The sequence below is a fragment of the Xiphophorus couchianus genome, chromosome 21, assembly GCF_001444195.1.
Source record: "Xiphophorus couchianus chromosome 21, X_couchianus-1.0, whole genome shotgun sequence".
NCBI lineage: Eukaryota > Metazoa > Chordata > Actinopteri > Cyprinodontiformes > Poeciliidae > Xiphophorus > Xiphophorus couchianus.
Window position 1 is genome coordinate 6,834,106 of NC_040248.1, and position 21,904 is coordinate 6,856,009.

Consider the following 21,904-nt stretch of genomic DNA (forward strand, 5'->3'; position numbering starts at 1 on the left):
GATATACTCTGGCATAACTTTGTCACAGATAAAAAATACATAAATAGGGACCTAAAATAGATCCTTGGGGAACACCTTTAGAAATTGTAAAGCAGCGTTGACGGAACAAAAGCTCCTTCTCCACAGGGGTGGCCATCTCAATTTCCAAATCTTGCATGATTCCTCCCCTCTATACTATACTTTTTTCAGAATTCCATCCCTGTCCCAAATCCTTTCTAAAAATAAAGAATTAAATGGGACCAGACATAGATCTGTGGGGTACACCTTTGAGACAACATGAATGGTCCTGACATTTCACTGGAACATACCAGGTTCTGTGAATTTCTAAACCAACTCTGGGCCATTTCACTGAACCCCACAGAGTGGATTGCCTGATAAAGTAGTTTATGTAGGCTTTGAAAAATATTTTATAAATAGACACCAACAAGACAACAAGAAAAAGGGGAAAATCTTTATTTAAATCTTTAATAAAGTTACACAATCTCAGTTCACACTCAAAGAGGAAAATTTGCTGAAGAACAGTAGGCAACTACAAAGACCAAAGGCAAGGGAAGCTCAGTTTCACAGTAGAGATTACAGATGACCTCCATCTGTTAAAAAATAAAATAAAAAAAATAAAAAATCAGGCCTGCTTTTCCTGATAAGTCTAGATTTGTGTTTTAACAAGTTTAAACAGCACTTTAAATTCTGGTTTATTTGACTTTATTTGCTGTTGGTGAGCAGATTTTATCTATTAGCAGGGTCAGCTGTTTTCAGTACACTAATAAAGATGTTCATACTGTAACTGTCCTCGGTTTCCACAGAGATAATTTTAAGTTTTATTCTCCCAATTTCCAAACAAAAATTAGGTAAGCTTTTCCAAAAAGTTCAAAACAGGACAGGCTGGAAAATGTTCCGCTCTGGTATTTCTAGGAAACAATAAAGTTATTTTCTGGGCTCTTGTATGTTTTCAAAGCAATAAAGTTTATCTCAAGGTCCAAACACGACATTTGTGCATTTTTCCTAAAAAACAAAAACATAAAATAAGTCAAAAACAAAACAAAAATGAAGCCATAACCTGCAAAGAGTTTCATCTAATTCACAATTTTTAGTCAAAGAAACAAAAGCAAGACGAAGATAACCTTGAGACCAGTTTAAAATGGGATGTAACAAAAAAAGGGTCCTCATATTTCTTATGCTCAGTGTGCATGTCACAGCACTGAATGTAAACTTTCACCTGCCAGGCAAATTGTATAAAGAAACCAGTGATGGAGGACAGAATGAAACATGCCAACAGACAGCTCCTGTCTGTTTGAGGAATAAGAGTTGTTAGGAGAGCCACAGGAGCCATTGATGCATGTTATGGCTTTTGCTTGACAGGTAGAACCCATCTATACAAGATGTTTTCAGTAGGTTGGTCATTTTTGGGTGGAAATGGATTTTTAAAAAGGGGGAGAGAAAAAAGAAAAGAAAGAAATCGCACCTATTTTTGGCATCACGAAGAGTGATACAAATTACCATTCAAGCGCTTCTCGTCATTTTGCAACCCAAATGGACAGGTGGCTGACAGAAAAATAGGCTAAATGCAAGACTGTCTCTGCACTTTGCACCCGTTCAAGAACAGCGAGAAGAAATGTTTTCAGGCAATGTCATACAGTACAAAAAAAGCACATTTCACTTATGGCAGGTCCTCTTTCCTGGGCACTTCTTTTTCTCTCTAAACATATTAACAACATCACCTTCAGTTTACAGTGCCTTCCAAAAGTTTTAATACACCTTGACCTTTTCTCCCCATTTTGACACCTGCCAACAAAATTCAGAGCATTTTTGAGGATTTTTTGTGAAAGAAAATTGTTTACATAATATTGACACTTTCCTAATTTAAAAAATGAAATCGTCTGCATAAGTAAAAAATATAGTATAGTAAAAATAACGCAAGCCCAAATGCCTTCAGAAGTCACTGTTAAGTGAAAAGAGTCGAACTGCAACAAACACATGGATAGCTGCCTAATCTGACAGCCTAGGTACAGGAAAGCCTATTAGAAAGACCAACAATAAGTCTGTGGTTACCTCTGGGAGAGCTGCAGAGTTCCACAGCTCAGGTGGGAGAATCTGTTATCAGACCTTTGTGCCTTTGTGGAATTGTGGCAAGATTGTTCATAGCAGCCCAAAACAATCCCTACAACAGCTACAACAGAACGATTCAGATCAAATCCATGTCTCAGAACAGACCAGCATCTAATTGATGTTCACAGACTCTCCCATCCAGTCTGAGCCTGAGCTGTTTAGCAAAGAAAAGCAAAAATGTCCTCTTCACATGTACAAAGCTGGAATAATTATTAATAATAGTAATTGTGCTCACCTACCACAAAAATCCTCATATAACACAATGACGTTTGTGGAGTTATTTGAAAAATGTGAAAAAAATTCAAGAGGTGTTAATACTTTTCGCAAAGCGCTGCAGGTAGATGGACAGAAACACAACTACCTCATCGTTTCCTAGTAGATTTCGAAGGCAAGATGTATCAGTTTCAAATGTCATAACGTTATTATTTTAAAACAGGGAAAAAATAAAACGCTTTGGGACATGACAAAAAAAAAGATGTTTTTTTTTTAGTGGTTTTTGAATGATCTAACTATATCTGGCCAAGTGAAACCTATCACATGATTGGATATCAATAAATAAGGTGATGTGTTCACAGCCATCCCTTCTTGTAAATTTTGTTGACTCTCTGTAACCAAATAGGCTGTTTTTTTTTTTTTTTTTTACTCAGAGGCTTCGCCAGGCAGCCAGTCCAGCAAACGACACACAGAACTCAAAGGTAGAGGACGAGTCGGTGCTGGAGGGGCTTTGAGTGGTAGTGAGATGAAACATAAAACAGCAAAGTAGCATCACACACACGTCTTTGAGTTTCATGTCACTGACTGAGCCAATCATCCTCCGTCTGCCGTGTGCTCCTGCATTAATCTGTTTTCTTCTCTTCGGGATCCTTTTCTCCTACATCCTCCTCCTCTCCAGGGCCTTCCAGCTCAGCGGCTTGTCGCTGTTGCTCCTCTTCCTCATCGTCCTCTTCTTCCTCTTCGTCGGTGAGCCCCTCCCTTTTTTCGTCCAAGCCATCGTCTGATTCGGCCGTGCAGATGCCGTAGCACATCAGGCTGATTACGCCGAGCGGGAGGCCAAACAGGAAGCAGCCCAGCAGAGGAGAGCTGCGAAACACGGACTGGTGTCGGAGAAAGGGAGGCAACGGAGAACAAAAAAGGGAAAAGAGGGAGGAAAAGACACGGTAAAGGACAGGAGAAAGAAGTTAGATTAATAACTTCACACTCCGGCATCCTATTTAAATGAGCACACACTTACCAGCGGTAAAAGCCATTAATCATCTGCATAAATTAACATTCGCGAAGATTCCTTTTGTTAAACCCTTCCTTCTTGTCTTAATTAAGTCTGGATTACCCAGGCAAGGCAAAAGGCTCTCCTGTGGGGTCCAAGATCTCAGAGTGGATTCACTTTACAGCGAATATGCTTTTTAATGGTCCCTTTGATGGTAATTTACACTCAGACCACCTTAACAAGCAGCTCAAGTGTGTTAGCTGTACACAGTGGTTGCATAAAAGGTGCTTCCCTTTTCCTCGTTAAATTCAACATATGATGATAATAAATACAAGCTCTGTCAAATAGAAAATAGAACTGTCTGGAATCAGCAAACTTTGTAAAAAAAAAAAAAACAAACAAGCTCAACACTGTTTTGTGGCTGATATGCAATACATCTTCCTGTTAACTTTCTAAACTAAAAAATTATAATTTAATCCATTCCTGCTGCAAGTCTCAAATTTACTTTCAAACCAAGTGAGACATCAAAATTTCTTGCTTTTCTAATTATCCTCTACGTAGTTTCTTAATTAGAAAAGACCAGATCTTGCTTTTGCAGTAGTTAACTTTGTGTTTGTAAAATGTACAACTGCACGGTTAAAACTCCTTTCACATTAGGAAAAGCAACTTGGCGACCCTTAAACCTAGATAAAAATGTGAAAATTTTTAGAATCATAAATTGAATAACTTGAATTGAAAAAATGTTTCAAATGAATGATCTGGTAAGTCTGAAGACAAAACCTATGCAAAAATAAATACCCCATGATGATATGCTCAATATAACTTAAACCACTAGTGCGTTTAAAGAAAGTTATTTCATTCTATTTTGTTTTAAATAGTTGATTAAATTGTAGTAAAGAACAAAAACAACTTTGATGTCTTATGTAGGCCCCATTGGTAATCTATCATTCAATTAACAGTGTATATAGGTAACCGTTGTACTTATAGCTAACAATATACTGTATATTTACATTATAAGAAGATACACAACCATTTTTTTCACCACCTTCTCAACATGTATAACTCTGTACAAACCAATTTTGCTGGTAAAAGTGGTCAATTGCCCAATCAGAAATATACCAGAAGCTCGTTTATGGCTATCAAATGTACATGATTTAGGTTAAACTAGTACTAGTACATGCACAGTACAGACCAAAAGTTTGGACACACCTTTTAATTCAATGAGTTTCCTTTATTTTCATGACTATTGACATTGTAGATACACACTGAAGGCATCAAAACTATGAATAACACATGTGGAAATATGCACTAAACAAAAAAGTGTAAAACAACTGAAAATACCCCTTATATTCTAGTTTCTTCAAAGTAGCAACCTTTTGCTGTGATTACTGCTTTGCACACACTCTGCATTTTCTTGATGAGCTTCAAGAGGTAGTCACCTGAAATGGTTTTCACTTCATAGGTTTGCCCTGTCAGGTTAATAAGTGGGATTTCTTGCCTTATAAATAGTTTGAGCTTCCAAGTACAATTTCAATTGTGTACAAAGCAGCAAAAATCCACACTGAAGTGAACTCGTGTAGGAATAGTTTGATTATTTATGGTATCCGCTACATCCCACTGGTAACAAGAATACTGATTGCTCTCTTGGTTTTTGGGTGAAATATAATGAGGCTGCCAACCACAGTTACGCATGTGAATTGTCCATGATCGCTTTTTAAGAGGAGGCCGGATGCAAACACACATCAGAGGAAATAGGGGTCAAGGGTCCCTCATCTTAGTTTCAACTTCTGATCAAGCTCTGCCGTTATTTCTCGACTCCCTCTCGCACAAAAAAAGCACATACTAATAATATATCAGTGTGGTGTATTTGAGTGGTGGTATGTTTGAACTGTTGTGTGATGAGTCACTGTTTATCAAACATCAAACCTCTCAATAGATGCCATTCACAGATCAAAGTATATCAGCTTAAAATGCTTTTAAGCTTTAGATGAAAACACATTTATCTAGTTATTCATTTGAACTGCATCACAAGGTTTTTAATTAGCAGATCAGAAATCATTTGAAGGAACAAAAAGAGACTTCATATGTTTAAGATTAATTTGTGTTTGTTTTTCCTTTGTATATTTTTATTATTCACTTGGATGCTCTTTGCTGGAATGGTCAGAGCATCACTACCCCAAACATGAAGCTAATGCAGAACTGCAGAGGTGATGACAATGATGCTCCTTTGCGGCAAAGGAGCATCATTGTAGATCCTTCCTCCCAGCAGCTGTTTATCAAACGCTGCTTCCAAAATCAGTGTTCACATCGCTGCTTTTTGGGTTTCTTATAAAGAGTCTGTGGTTTTATACACAGATAAACATTATATAATTTTTTTTAATTACCCCACTTTGCTGTTCATTTATCTTAAACAAAGTGGTATGAATAATTTTGGGCATAACTGTATGTGTTCTGGTATTTATGTCCAATGAGAGAGAGTACCAGCATTTCTCCCTAAATAAGTAAAACTGTACTCTAATTTTCTCCTTATTAGACCACTCTGCATATTATAATTTACAACACTAAATTGGTTCATACAAAACTCATACAGAATTCTACAAAAGTAGATATCTTCTCCTTGCCCCTAATTGAAGCATTTTTTATTATTGCAAGTTCACTTTCTTCCTTCTGCTACTTTTTCCCCCCCAATTTCCATACCACTGCAGTAAAATGTACAATCCATCATCTTCATTTTAAACCTCAATGCAGAGGTCAGCTGAGAAGAGTTTTAGTTCTTTGTGAAAAATGTTTCATTTGACAACAATATCACATATAGATTTTAAAAAAATACCCAGGAGGGAGCATTTGGTCGTAGATTGTGACTGCTACAGAGAATTGGAGAGGAAAATGATTGAGATTACCTCCGGTTATTGCCGATGGAAAAGTGATGGTAATCGGCAGAGCAATGAGACAGTAGATGAGGTAAGGATTGGTTGCACTATGCTAACCCGTCCGGATATGACTCACTGGGCCTAATGTTGCTTCCTCATGATCCTGTCAGAGATTCATTTAGATAAGCTCCTTGGCGTCAGTGTGATATCTATTAACCGTTTCTGTTCTATTCTGGTCATTCTGATGCTCACAGCTCACTTATTTAGGGAAACAATAGTAGTTTGAGTTTCATTTCTTTCTGTTTTTCTTTACTCAAGCCTTTTAAACGTATAACCTCTGTTCCATCTAAGAGATAAAGTTAAAAAAAAACTCTTGCTTAGATGAAGCAAGCATCTAAGCAAGAGTCTTGCTTATTATTGTTGTGCAATATAAATTAATCAAACTTGATCTATCAACGAACATATTTCCACAAATCCTACTTTGCATTTTGGCATCAACATGAACTCCAGATAACTTACACTATCATTCATTGCAATTAAATATACTTTAATTACACATTGGCTTGATCCTTTGAGCTCCCAATGTCTAGCATGTTTTAATTAAAAATACAGATGGATTATAGCGGCACATCCTTATAATGTCCTTGAAAATAATTTCTAAACAAGGATAAATAAATACACTTCAACCCATCGCTTCAACTTCTATAAGGAGTGGTTACCTTAAAACATTACTTAAAACTGTCATTTTAAACTTTCTTTCTCTACCATTTTGTCCCAGTTTGCTAATATTTTTTAGGCACAACAGTATGAGTCATTTATGTATGTATTAGTAGAGGGACTTACTAAAAAAATGTAATTGAGTTAATTGCAGGATCTATAAATAATGAATTGAAATTAATAAAATTTTAGTCAAAAGCTATACATTGACAAAATAAGCAACATTTTCAGTTGAAAAAAACTTTTTGCTAATAAATTATTGAGCTCAACAACAAATTAATATATTGACTGTTTTTAATCTGTTGTTTAGGTTTTTCAACCATCAGATTGGTTAAAAAACCAATCTGAGTATAATAGATTGATTATATAGCAGTATAATAGCACTTTGCTAGGTATAATAGCAAAGTGCTTTTATATCTATTCAGCTTTGAAGTTTCATTCATGTCAGTTCTTGGACTGTGGACAATGACATCAGTGTTGAGGACGTCTGTGCTGCTGTAATGTGTTTGGCATTGAGATGATATTTTAGGCTTGAATAGATGTGGTTATCGGCCAACTCCTTTTAGCAGACAATAGCCTTTTCCAGTACTCCATCCAATCGCTTTTTGAAGCAAAAATTAACTCCGAGCTGGCTAAGAGAAGCAGTTTTGTCATCCATCGCTGTTTTCATATATTGCTTGTGCGTCACTTTAAAGGGCGTACCAGAAACGCACAAATACAAAGATTCAGGTAAGAACCTTTGAATGTAAAAACAAAATTACTTGATTACATTGAAATTAATGAGTTTAAGTCCGAGCCTTAAAATATTGGTATTTTTTGAGGGTAGACATCCTGCTGGAAAATGAAATCTCCAAAAGGCTTGTCAAAAGAGGGAAGCATGACATGCTCTGACATGTCCTGGTGGACAGCAGTGCAGACTTTTGACAGGGCTTCCTAAATCATCACTGACTGTGAAAACAGCATAACATCTTAACTTGTATGCCTGTAAACTCCTTCTTCAAAATATGAGACTTGTATTTCCAAATTAGGATAAAGTTTACTTGAGAATCAGTCCAGTCCTTTTTATTTCTAAATCCATGTCAGACACTTTAAATATTGTGTCAGGTTTAGGAGTGGATCACCACAAGGAATGAGGCCATAGCATTATGTTATCATCAAAACTGCCCAAAGCCCAATGAGAAAGTCCTCCCACACACTCACGCAAATATTTTCAATTCCTGAGGGTTATGGGTTCTAAATATAAATATACGAATGCTAATCTATTAACTGAGAAAAAATAAGAATTATTCAGATTTTTATGACCTAGAGGAACTAAAGTAAATATTTCCTTCACTGAATTAGACTAAAACAAATGTTCTTTAAGTTACTGGCTGCTTTTATGCATCCCTCCGTAAAGGACATGTTAGAGAGCAGTAATTAGTTTAACCCAAATGCAAGTACTGGTGTGTGGACAGTAATGCATTACAACACAGCTGTGTATACATTCCTCTCACACCCATGGTAGTATAAACACTTGCTCTCCCAAAAAAGCTACTTAGGGCAAATGTGGGAGGAGAAGCAAGTCCAACCTCCTGTCCCTCTTCTCCTCCCAGTCTCACTGCTCTGCTGCTTGCTTCCTTGCATCCATGCAATGTTTTCAGTACCTGCTCTCTGCATAGCATTTACACTGCTTACATAAATACAGACAAGGGCAAGTATAGAAGGTAGCAAAAGTTTTTCTTTAGGTGGAAACCTGTTTTGCCTTAAGGTCTCTGCACTAAACGAGAGACCTCTTAAAACAGATTAAAATACAGAGAATGTTAGATAGTTGGTTTATCTCAATACATGTGAGCTGCAGCTCAAAATATTGCTGTGAAGGGTGATTGTCACTCTAATATCTTAAACCAATAAAGAAAGAGTGTGAAATGGCTGAAAAACATTTCATAGAATCTAAACATCTAAATTCTGTGATTGCTTAGTTCCAAGCAATGGTTTGGAAAAGCCATCGCTCACAGACACACAAAACTGAAGTAATGGAGGGAAGAAATAATAACTGGAAATAACTTTTTTTTTGTCTTTTACCCAAAGGGTTTCACATCAAAACCACAACTTCTGAAATTATTATTTTTTTCTCATAAAAGCAAATGAAATCACAACTGCTCTATGCTTGGGAAAGTAATCTCTGACTGCCATCTTGCAGCAGCCTGAACAAAAATCTCAACATCTTACCATGATGGTGGATCTGGCATCATAGGCCACACGCTTGAACCGCTGGATGAAGCCATCACCGCCGTATGCCTGCAGAAAAACAATTTAATGAAGACAGAAGAGCTACTACAGTCTTAAAGGAAAATAAAAACAATCCAGTTCTTATTAGGAGTTATGTAGAGGACTTTACATATTGCTTCATTTACCTGCAATTTTTAAAAAAATTGATTAAATGCATGTGTCTCTTTCAACGGATTAGTACCTTCTTGAAACACTCAACACTTCAGATGCAAAAAATCTGTTTCCTTCAGATTCTTTCATGTTTGCCTAAGCTTCGTCTGCCTTACTGATGACCTCTCGTTTACTTTACTGTGCTAAACAGCCGGTTTGGAGTGTAAGTATTTAGTCAATAGATAGAAGGGTATCTGCAGGTTACAGCAAGAAGTCAAATGTAAGACTTTTTAAGACCTTTTTAAATGCCACCTTGAATTAAATTTAAGAGCGAAAAAACTATAAATATAGGGGATGGTTAGGGAAACGTGTTGCAAAACAATCAAGGATAGAAAAAACTGGAGTCTGTTTGTGATTCTTGATAACATCTTTGTGCTTTACACACTGCAAAAACATAAATCATTTGATTAACACGTTTTCAATAGAAATTTGTATTTCAGGAAAATTATTAAAAGTCCTCAGCTTTAGTTCGTGTCCCATGTTTCAGCTATGACCTCATTTGCCTATAAAAGCATCTGGGCGTAGAAATGAATGATGTGTGCTGATGCTAATTCATCAGGATGTCCAGTTAATTAGCTCTGCCCCAAACAGGACCTCAGTAAATTAGCTGGAAGAGGGCAAGAGGCTAATTTTTAGGTAGCAGCTGTTGCACACTGAGCTTCAGTTGCAGGAAGATGGATGCAAAAGTTTTCACAATGCTTTTTATAGAGCCCCATTTGAGCATTTCTTTCCCTTACTGAAGCGTAAGAGAAAGCAATGCTTTTCAAGTACAGAAGACTTGAATGCTAAAACGGGTAATGTACCACAATAAAAGGGAGTTCAAAATCTTCTAAAAAAAGCAGTAGTGGAAAGTTGGAACAGACCACCATCCTTATCTTTTCATGTCTGAAGCAAAACTTACCATCTGTAATCCCTGTGTTCAGAGATTTTATTCATTAATAGAGGAGGGGGGATCTCCCCTTCTTTAAGAATTCCCTGGAAACCCACAGCAGAATACTTTCCAACCACTATTTTTCTGCATGCATACACATGAAGTCCACACCAGCTGTGAGAGAGGCTGAAGGAAAACATTATGGTCATGATGTGAAAAGCTTAAAGCTGCCCAGACTTTGCCTGGAACAGGACGACACAAAACTGCAGGTTTCTGCTGCTCCCCTTTTTTGTGGGAGGTGGTTTGTTTTAAGAAGCCAAAAATAGCCCAGAAAAAAAAAAGACAGAACCTCTGGATGTTTGGCTTATGGTTTGATACATCTGGTGCCTTCACTGTAGAGCACGAAGGAACCATGAAATCTCTTCTCAAGGTTGTCATTACAGAGCAATGCAGGAATCTGGCTGTTTGATTTCAAAGACTTGTTGATAATCTGTCCAAGCAGGACAGAGCCTAAACAGAATCTAAACATGCAAAAGGAGATTGCAATTTCTTTTACTGTGCAAATTGTCTTAGGACTTACAATGCAAGACAACATGCGTGATTAATGAGGAGCACTGAGGTGATTACAATGGTACAACACAAGGAGAAGGGGGTGAATGGGCTATTCTGAGCTGAAAGCTTAAACAGAAAGCAGCGGAGGGAGACGAGAGGAGTGGAGGGTGTTAACCTGTGCAGAACCGTTCAGAACGCTGCTGATGAATTGGACCAGCTGGTCCATGCTCTCAATCAGCTCGCTGGGCATGAAGTACTGCTCGTTGGATGTGTTGAGGATGATAACGGAAGGCACTGTCACCTCCCTGAGAAAAAGAAAAAAAAAAACAGAACAAGACATTTGATCTTCTTAACCTCTTCACCACAAGTTGCCATTATCAAAGTGGGAACAAAATGCAGTTATCTTACAGAACAAATTGGGACCCAGATAATACAGTAGTGTGGTAAACAAAGCGTTTTATACTGAGAGGAACCTAACTTTTCCCATGGGGTTTCTTTCAAAGAGAAGACTTCTAATAAGATGAGGAATCCTGTTGTTTCTTCTGTTTTTCCAGCAAAATGTGGGAAACTCAGGGGCTTTGCTTGTGTTTGTTACAGCAAAAGACATAAAAACAATCAATTATTTAAAAATTTCAAACCTGGTTTTATAAACTCAATGCTACAAATGTTCCTTCAAGAGCAGTGCAACAAAGCTTTTTAATGTTAAACTTTAAACAAAGGTTTTACTTACCAAACATGTTTTATGTTAAAATCCCAATATTTATTAAATAAAAGTTCTCGGCTCCTTATTTGGTGATTTTTTAAGTGAAAACACCATCACTATAGATTTACTGCAGATTTGTCAGTTTAAATAAAGAACTAAGTTTTTTATTAATCTGCATAGTTTAGAATATAAAGACAAGAATTACTAATGTTTAACATTAAACACAAGTCGAATTAACAAGAATATTTTACTGACATAATTGGTGTTCGCTATATAGCTGTAGAAACATTTAATGTTTCTTTTTTTTTTAATAGATTCTAGCTCCATCTCCAGCCCTGGTCAAGCACTGGAACCCAATTGGTGAAAAACTCCTTTTAGTAAATCACAGGCCGTCTTAAGGGAAGCCCCTCTGCCTCTATGCTGTGGCCCAGAGGTCCACTCATCTTTAGTTTAGCAGAGGACTCAAACAGTAACCTTCACTTTACACTCCTGAGCTGCTTAATCTCCACAAATCGGCAGAGGAATTATAAATCCTTGTGAGATAAGGAATAAGGTCATAAAACAACTAATCCTTTTTCCACACATCTTGTGCAGCACCAAAGCCTGGCTTAGATAAGGTATGCTGTTGCTTAGATGCACGCACACACACAGTCACGCAAACAGTCCATCACTGTGCCACTACCTCACATCCCTGCGGTGATACTCAACCCAGCAACAAATTGCACACATGCGCACACATATCCATCAATGTCCCAATCCACCACCCAGCTGAGATCCAGAGTGCAAACACACACAACCGTGTGGTGGAGTCATCAACACTTCACTACTCTGTCCAGCTGAGAGCTGCAAACACTTACACACACACACACACAGACATAATGAATGCATATTTTCACCACCGTACTCCAACAGATGGCCCTCATTTAAACTAAATATGGATTAGCCTTTATGCCTCTAAGTGGGACTACAGGGGGTTCACTGCGATGATGAAGGAACATGCCTTGCACCAGCAGAGTCACTTCTTTTCCAATGCAAACAAAAATGGCTGCTTCATACTATGGTGACCCTTAAGAAATTAGACAATTATAAATAATTTCAAAACAAGCTACACAAATTCAATAACCTTGGTGCAAAAGTGAACACACCCTTGAATTAATCCTTTTTGTTTTTTTTGTTTTTTTTAAATACCGTACAGTTTTAATATGAAGTTGTCTTTGGTTGAAGTCAGCAGGACTCGTGTTGATATTGGAGGAAAAGGTTTTTGTTTTGCAACCTCTTGTGCCAAGCTTAGATGCTTGGAGAAAACATGAGCATGTTCTCAATTGGAACACAAAAAGTTAGAAATTTCTGCATCTCTTCAGTCTTCATCTTAGCAGCCTCATCAACCAGTTTCTATTTCGGTTCTTTTTAATTTGGTAGATAAGTTCAGGTGTTTTTGCATTTCACAGCTGTCCTGTATTTTCTCCCATTATTGTTGTCTATCCTCCTTGTGTCATGGTATATAATATTATCCTGTAGCTTGTTGTACCTCCCACAGATGTAACATAAGCTAATGGCAGGCATGAGATCAAGACTGAATTCTGAAGCTGAATAAAAGCTGCTTCAACAAACTATTAGTGTAAAGATGTGCACAATTCTGCAACCAAGTTTTTAGCATGTTTTTAATAGTATATATTCCTTATACAGTGGATGCCGCCTACTATTCACAGAAAGTTAACTAACAGATTTTTCATAGAGCATATCTAAAATAGCTTATTTGAAAGAAGCCAGAATACCTACTTGTCATGCTACTTGCTGCTATAAGAAAACTATAGATATTAGCCTATGTGATAATACTAAGGCTTGATCCACTGTTTGCATTGATGTATGTTAAGGTATATTTGGTGTTTGAGGTATTAAAACTGTTAATTGTAAGGATTGTTAGAGGGGTTCTCAAGTATTTTAGCGATTATTCACAGGCAGCTGTGGACCTTCACCTCCACCAATACCAGGTGTCCATTGTATATATTTTATAAATTCAACAGTGAATACGCTTGTGAAAACACACTTTTTGAGAGTCAACCCTGCTACTCTTCCTGTTTGATGACCACTGCTACCACTTTTCAGGATAGCTTTAAAAATAGCAAGATTGTTAGTGAAACCACCCCAACCCTAACACCAGCAATCAACACTACAGAACTACAGATTTTTAACAGGCTGATTTAAAGTTACTCTCTAATGATTCACATCCTCTGATAAAAGTTTTCCTCCCACACAGGGAGACCTCACATCTTTAGTCTTTCACTGCCTGGTAAAGATGTTAGCAATAATCCTATATTAAAACAAACCCAAGGATACCCTTGAGACTCATAGTGGTTATCTTAGATATGTGTGTGCTCATGGGTGTGTTTATGTGCCCCTGATGAAAGCTGGGGTCGCCTTTAGTGAGAGACAGACCGCTGCCAGACAGTCATCATGTCGATGACAGAAAGACAGATAAAAAGCCATCAGATTTATTTCCATGAGCCTCCTAAGGGGAAAGGATTGGTGGACAACGCAGGATTTTATTCCTCAAAAGAGGGCAATTAATCTTGCACTGCCGCAGCCACATTCAGAGCCAATGAAATCCTGCATTCTGCATGTTCTCATGCTGAACTAGAAACACTAATAAACCCCTTTTAATCCTAAATATATTCACTTCCTGTTTAAATTTAGAACTCTGTCAGCTGTATTTGGTCACATTTAGAATCTGCAGCCTACTGCTGAATCGCTGACTTAATTAGACAGGACTTAGAAGAGTATGGCTGCTATAATCTCTCTCCGACAAACAATAACATGCTCAAATTAAAATAACATCCTGCAGCAGACCCATTACGCATGCAGGCTCTCACACTAAATTAACCAGACACACATAACGAGGCACTAGAAGTTACTTGACACAAACAGACAAGCGGCCGCTGCAGCCCTGCTGGTCTGCAACACTTGTGGTATTGAGTCTAATTAAAAAGTGTGGCATGTCAGATTGAGGGTCTCTCAGAGCATGACACCCTAACAGTCGGCCCCAGAATGGGAACAAAGCTGCTCCAGCCGGATCGTCCTTCATCATTACTGCTGCACTATGAGGCAAAAACATTAAATATAAGACCTCTATAGATTCAATCCATTAATTCGGAGCCCAACAAAACCCACCTTCAACATTTTCTAATTTTGTCACATTACAACAACACAATCAATGTAGTTAATTTGGGTTTAGCAGGGAAACATGTATTTGTTTTTTTAATCTTGTTTCAATCCATTTCGATTCAGGCCCCCCCTTTACTGTGACACCTCTGAAAAAATTGACTGAGCACTGCAATTATATCTGCATGCGTTTGGGAACCAAACCATCCTAACCAAATGGCACATCTACAGATAAATATTTTCATCCACTTTTGATTGTGAAAGGCTTTGAAACTGGTTTCTGACATCACTTTTTATATGGTTTCAACTCTACTGGTGTGTATTGGAAGGTTTTGACCAATGGCATTAATACCCTTAATTTACGTAGGAATGTCTGGCATTGTTTATAGTGAATGTGTATTGGAATTTCGCAGAAATAATTTGGGACCTCTTGGATATCAACATCTGCTCTGTTGCAGACGTGCCAAATAACAATTAATTAATAACATTTAAATTAAGGGTTGTTCTTATCTGTCCAAATGGCATTCTTTCCAAGTCATGGCTAAGGGAAAGGAAGGGACCAGGTCACCCTGACCTGAAAGTGAAGCCAAAAGCTCCTTTGCAAAAAAACAACTCCATAAAAAATATTTCCTGTCTAGTAAGGCCAACAAAAAGTTTCATCTTAATCTCATCTGAGAAAAACTCCTTCCACACGTTTGTAGTATTCTCTATATGGCCTGTTACAATATGGAAAGAGGACTACTTCCCATAAGGGACAGATTGGTGAAACAAACAACTAATACTTGTCCCCTCGACAGATTCTTTAACCAGAGCTGTGGGTCTCTGCGCCACCTAAAGGGTTACCGTAAACTACTTGGCTGCTTTTCTCACCAATCCTCTCCTTATCTGACCCGTCAGTTTAGCTGGACGTCTTTGCTGTTGTTCCACACGTTCACTTTTCATGATGGACTGAACAAAGCTCTGAGAGGTGTTCAAAGCTTTTATATTTGTCTGCTTTAATCTTTTTCACAACTTTTCACTGACCCGCCTGCAATATCTTTATGCATTCATGTACTTGCTGACCTGCTGATGTTCTCTAACACGCATCTTAGGCCTTCACAGAACAACCAAATTTGTACACAGAAAAACTACTATAAGGCCATTGAGGACATTTATTGCACTGAATTTTATTTAGGGATACCTTAGTGAAGATGGTAAAATGATCGTCATTTGTAAAAATTGCTCAAGTAGGTCTCCATTCTACGCGGCCTTCTCACATGCAAATCTGCAGCAGCTTGTGAATGTTGTGTTTTTTGGGCCATGGTGACTGAAGGTCCGAGAAGCAGCACAAGCAAAAATGACAGCATTTCGGTGTAATTGACTTCTCCTGAAGACAGAATCCTTAATGGCAAAGGCCGGCATTACAAGTCACTGCAGACCTAGATAAGTGGCTGACAGAAGGTAAGGTGAGGCTGAAAGAGAAGAAGTGACACGAGGAGAGACACACTCACCCCATAATGAGGCCATTAATGTAGTCGTTCCCATCCATGTGGCCAAACTGGAAGTCTCTGGAGATGCAAGAAAAATAAGAGAGAGTAAAATGAACTCTATCTCCCGTCTCTGTGGGCTGTATATTGTTAGCACAAACTGGGACAGTATCTTCAATGCACAATATCACACAAATAGAAAACTTGGTTAAAAGTAATATGATGTCCCCGCTGCTGAAAACATAAGAACGCTTTTGTCACTGTGGGAGGCGATGAAAAAAAAATATCCCCAAAGCTCCATCCTGCGCCGTCCCTATGCTTCTCCTCATCTCCTTCGCCACAGAAAAGTCTTGGGTTATTTATCTAAATGATAAGGAAGGAGGAGGAATTCAATTTGTACCTCATTGTACTGCACTATGTCTGAGAAGAACACATTGCAAGCAGATGAGGGAAGGGATGGGGAGGGCCATAGAAACCAGCGACTTTCGCCGAATGACTGATTGCGACGGCCCGCACATATACATTATATTCATTTTGAATCATTGCTACATATAGGAGGATTGTCCCCAGGGTGCTAAGCAGTACTGCATGTGCTTATGTGAATGGCATGATTATTAAGACTGAACAATATAATAAATTTTGTGGAGGCCACGAAAGAAAGAAAAAAAAAAAGAAAACCTTCAGTCAATGTTTGAGGTAATCGTACTGACAATAGCAAACCGGACTGGGAATAAAACTCATCATAAAGTAAAAGCCCGCGCTGGAAACAGCAGCAGAGTGAGATACGGATCTGAATTAGGTAGAAAATGATTTACACCTCTAAGAGCGACAAGAGAAGTGAGGAAATGCAACACTGAAAATGTGACTTGGAAAAGCTATAATCTTTTTTTATTATTATTATTATTATTAAAATTTTGCCTCTTAATTTATTTTTTAGATTTGGTCCCTATACCTTCTAATCTTCCCACAGACATGCCTTGAGCCATTAAGCAGGCTGCTAAGAATACAATATAAGTTTAATTAAACACTCCCACACTTGTAGTTTTATAAGGGCAGGTTTACCAAGTATATTTCTAATTAAGCGAACACCAGTCAAGCAGATTTAAATAAAAGAATATTGACTTTAAATAAATGACAATATAGACATTACAGCATCTCAAAAGCTCTATAAGGAAAAAGACAGTTTGGACTTCATCTCTATAATTCAAATTGAATTTGAACCGAATCAAACTGAATGTGTTGAAGACACACTTTATCTCACAACCACACTGTAGCTCCTAGTTAGATGTTTGGTGGAGGTTATATTGTCCCGCCTTTGTTCTTGAACTAAATCAACCAATGTGCAGAGAAGCCGCATGGTGGAATCAGCCATCTTGGAAAACAGAGGCCGTCGTGTTACACGTCATGCTTCCGACTGGAGAACCATTTGAAAGGACACGGCCGCTTCACTGCGCCGCTATTGCACAGTGTGGATGAAACAAAGGCGAACAGAGGAGCACAGCATTGGATTGAGGGGGCTTATAAATTCAAGGAAATATTTTTGTTATTTATCAATCCCTCCATACATTTATTAACTCATTTATTTCTCTATCCATTCATCCAAATCATGCATTATTGTTGCAACCATCCATCCAATAAACAATTAGTCCATCCATGCAGCTATCCATCCCCTTGCAGGTGTAGCAATTTTAATTTTCAAGTTCCTGCAAAAATATCTGCACTGACTTCATAATAAACTTTGGTATTATTAGATTAAAATTGGCAAAAGAATTTATTTTAAAAGAAAAAAAATATCAAGCTGCGCTATTGAAGTTTCTTTTAAATCCCTTCAAGCCCAATACTCCTTCTATTTTCTGGTACTGTGGAAAACCTCATTCCTGGTATGCTAAAAGCACACTTTTTTCTGCTCCTTTACTTTGCTGTTTTGGGCTGGATTTGAAAAGTTTTTTTTTTCTTTTTTTACCACTAAAAACAGCTAAATGAGTAGAGTGAACTGAAAAACCAGCATTGCATACTTATGGGATCTAAAACCAAAACAATGCCATAGAACTCCTAAAAAAATCTATTCTTGGATAATGTGAACATTATAAAGTATAAAACTAAACATTGGGTCTAGAAGTATGCTTACCCGGACTCTCGTGGGCTTTAAATGAGGAATTATGAGATTCCAAAATCCTTTATGGATAGAAATTAAGGCTCAGAGGTCTCAGTTTGTGAGACTTTGTGATAAAGCTTCTTTTATTTTCAGCTCCAACTGGCAGATCAAAACCAAGACAAAGCAACATGTGCTCAATTCCAGCACATTCATGCCCACCGACTGACGAGAATCCTGTTTGCCCACGCACACGAACGCCACAAATGGTGGGTGAGCTGAATACCACAGCGCTGCATCAAACGGCATTGGCTCATTCAAACGTCAGCACTCTCCTGTGATCTCTTCTCTCCATGTGCTACCTCCACCTACCACCGGGGGCGACACTGCAGCTATCGACTAGTAATTACAAGCTCCGTTTAGGTGTGTCAAAACCCTGCAGGCGGCTCTGATCTCAGTGGGGGGGAACTCAAATTCAGACATCTTTGGGGAAAGGAAAAAAAATGAAGAAACAGCGGAAGGTAGTGTGGCAGATAGTGGTATAATTGATGATAGGGATCTGAGTAATTCAATCAGCCCTAATGCCTGGAGAGGGAGAAGCGCTTTGATCACAGCGGTTTGAGGAGGACATCTTTATTCAAATGCAGCAGCCACTTCAGCACAGTACATTCCTGCTTTAACCAGAATCCTTCAGCTGGAGGATGACCCACCAGCTGTGCTTTAAGTTAACCCACTGCGCACAATCAACACGCTTTCATTTGACAGCCCTTTGTTAAAATCTGCTTCCTTTTTTTCCCATCCTCTTGGAGCAAAAATAGCTTCTCCTGAAATTATACACTGCTTTGTTTTTATTTGCCTTGTTACAGAGCAGCGTTCCAGCATGAGAACAGGTCGAGCAGCGCAGCATGCAACATAAACACCCCGGTACAGAGTTGTTATTGCGCAGGTAAACAGAAAATTATGCATTAATAAAGGCTGAGCGGTGGTTGTGATTGACAGCTGAAAAGAACACCTATATTTGGAAGCTGACATTTCACATAATTACCTTTCTACTGAACCGCTACAAAAAAAAAGAAAAGGAAAATAGACGTGCCCTGACAACGGCATAAACTTGCTTCTGAATAGACTGGCAGCATTTCCCCAGCGAGTACGCCATCCTGAAATAAATGTATAAATTGGATTTTCATCTCTGACCTCATCGTGTCTCCGTGCCTCACCTGTTAAACTGTTCTCTGTATTCCTTCGCCACCCGCTGCATCAAGGTCTTTAATCTAAAAGCAAATGAGAAGAGAGTGAAAAGCCACATAAGTCAGAGCCCATCCCTTTTTTTCTTATTTTTTATTTATTTATAGCCGCTGGCTGCAATTTGTGGGCAGCTCCAAACAATAACAGTCAGTCTTATCTCTATTCGAAAGCCACACAACAAAATGCTGCTATGGTGGAGAGTGTGGAGAGCCATTTGTTTATTACGGGCACAACTTTTTAATTTCTGTCTTCTCTTTACCTGCCGCTCTGCTCTGTGGGGTCTTTCTCGTCGATGATCGCAACTGCCACCAATTTACCTGTGGCAGGAAGACATCGATTACTTTTTTTTTAAGTCACAGAATAAAGAAAAGAAGAAGACAATTTGAGACCAGTTAGACACTGGCAGGAGGCTTCTTATACAACTTTTGTATCAAAATTACTTCTTTATCCTAAAGGAAATCTCTGAAGTCCTTTGATATTCAGAGACAATATTCAATAAGTACAACTGAAATAATAATGCATAGGAACTTTACAACAGATATTACAGACTTTATGGGTGGAAGTGTGAATGAATGTACAGATGAACGGGTGTATGAATAGTCAGATCTGTGGACGCATATTAAATATTTGTACACTGGAATCATGTGAAACCAAGGCACATAAACTTGGTCATTAATGGATGGATGAACAGAAAGACGAACAAACGAATGAAAGGAGGGACAAACAGATGGACGGAGGGAAAGTTAGATATATAAATGGACGGACGGACACATTTTTTATCTTCCATATTAATTTAGATTTGAGAAAATATTTAAATTCCAGACTTTTCCAAACTGTAGGAGCTGCATGAGAGATGCTTCAGCAGCGCTCAATAGGGAAAAGAAAAGAAGAGGCATGGAGGGTGATTTACCCATTAATCACTCAAACATTAAACTAACTTCAGCTTTCTGCTTTGTTGTGCAGGAAACAAGTGCTCAGTTGGTAGCAGAGCTATTTAGGTGCCATTCAAAACCAAAACCCATGAAATGACAAATAGGTCTACTTAAAAAAACAAAAAAACAAACTCTTACACAACTTAAAAAGGTCTCCTATTTAAGCTGCTACGGTTTGAGGCTGGAAGCCCCTTGAAATTTAGATGAGAGAGGCAGCCTGCCCCCTGCTGGTCACTGATGCAGAAAGGTTATGTAGAGAAAGTGGACAGCCTGGAGTTAGGAGAAGAGATAAATACTTGCATTGCAGAGAGGAAATCTTAATATATGGCTTAGTTTGTGTGCATTTCTTCCAACTGCAGAGCGCCTGTCTTCATGGGAGTTTCTCAAGCGGGAATGTGCATAATTAATGCCAGCAAGGATTTGAGAACTTAAGAAGGTACACTGAGCTAGAATAATATGCATAGAAAAGTAATTCATCAGCAGTTTGTCTAATAGAGTACTGGGATTTTGAAACATCAGTGCAGTTTTTTTTTTTTTTTTTTAATTTGGGATACACTTCCTGTTAGGCCAAAAAGGAACAATGTATTCTCTTCAATGTTAATATTAACCAGCGATCTGAATACGATTATTTTATCATGCTTCATAAAGGAAACCCAAACGCCCCAATATTTATCTTCTAAACTTCTCACATGTTCAAGTACCTTCTTCTGGCTTATATTGTTCTGTGTGGTAACAACGTCGTTAGCTCATTAAGCAGGTTTTCACTGCAAATTACAGGTCCAAATGTTGCAAAAATTGTAAAATGTCTCTCTTTCTTCTGCAAGGACAATAATTATAGTTACGGCGCAATAATACGACCAGCTAAGGAGCATGATTACTACTGTCATCACTGCAGGACTATGTAGCTGTAATGGAAAATTACTCACATGGAAACATTAATTTCACCAAAGAACTTTGTGCTTGGAGTTGTTCACTTCATTTCAGTTGATATTACTGTTACTAATAGTAATTTACTATTTGTTTTCGAGTAAGGTAGCAAAAATCTAACACTTCTTATGCATCATTGTTTTTGTTTTTCTTATGTAAGTAAATATAACTGAGGATTTTTTAAAGGGGGCTTATTATGCTTTTACACATACTGTATTAAGATAGGTTTATGCAAAACAAGTTCATTACATTTTTCAGATTCTCCGATAAAATCACCAGCTCAGCTCTGTGTATTTTAAGCTCAACTAGGATCAATTGGCATGTATGCATGATTGGACTGAACTGAATTTCTTTTGTGTAAAGTGCCTTGAGATGATGTGTTGTAAATCAGCACCATATAAATAAAATAATTTAATTCTTGGTTGAATAATTAAAACTTTAAACCAAAATATGTGAGGGGTACGAATATAAGCATAAATATGGGGTAGAAAAAGATCAATTACAGCCAAAACCTTTGTATGTGAAACCCAACTATTTAGTCTTCATCATACTCTAAACTGACCAAAGCTTTATTCTTGTTTTCATCTTCATCTCCAATTGACTCGGATTTCATCAAATGCGCCATTAATTGGACATCAGGAG

At 37.9% G+C, this 21,904-nt stretch overlaps 1 protein-coding gene across 1 annotated transcript in view; it reads right to left on the reverse strand.

The window, feature by feature from the left end:
* Nucleotides 1-436: 436 nt before the first annotated feature.
* Nucleotides 437-21,904, reverse strand: part of tmx3b (thioredoxin related transmembrane protein 3b) — a 46,309-nt gene continuing 24,841 nt past the window's right edge. Inside the window, exons 11-16 of the mRNA XM_028005043.1 lie at nucleotides 19,663-19,720; nucleotides 19,376-19,429; nucleotides 16,091-16,147; nucleotides 10,914-11,043; nucleotides 9,106-9,174; nucleotides 437-3,200 (exon numbers count right to left, since the gene is read on the reverse strand). Of these exons, the coding sequence (XP_027860844.1) occupies nucleotides 2,943-3,200; nucleotides 9,106-9,174; nucleotides 10,914-11,043; nucleotides 16,091-16,147; nucleotides 19,376-19,429; nucleotides 19,663-19,720 (626 nt within the window). The 3' untranslated portion in view covers nucleotides 437-2,942. The remainder of the gene's footprint in view (nucleotides 3,201-9,105; nucleotides 9,175-10,913; nucleotides 11,044-16,090; nucleotides 16,148-19,375; nucleotides 19,430-19,662; nucleotides 19,721-21,904) is intronic.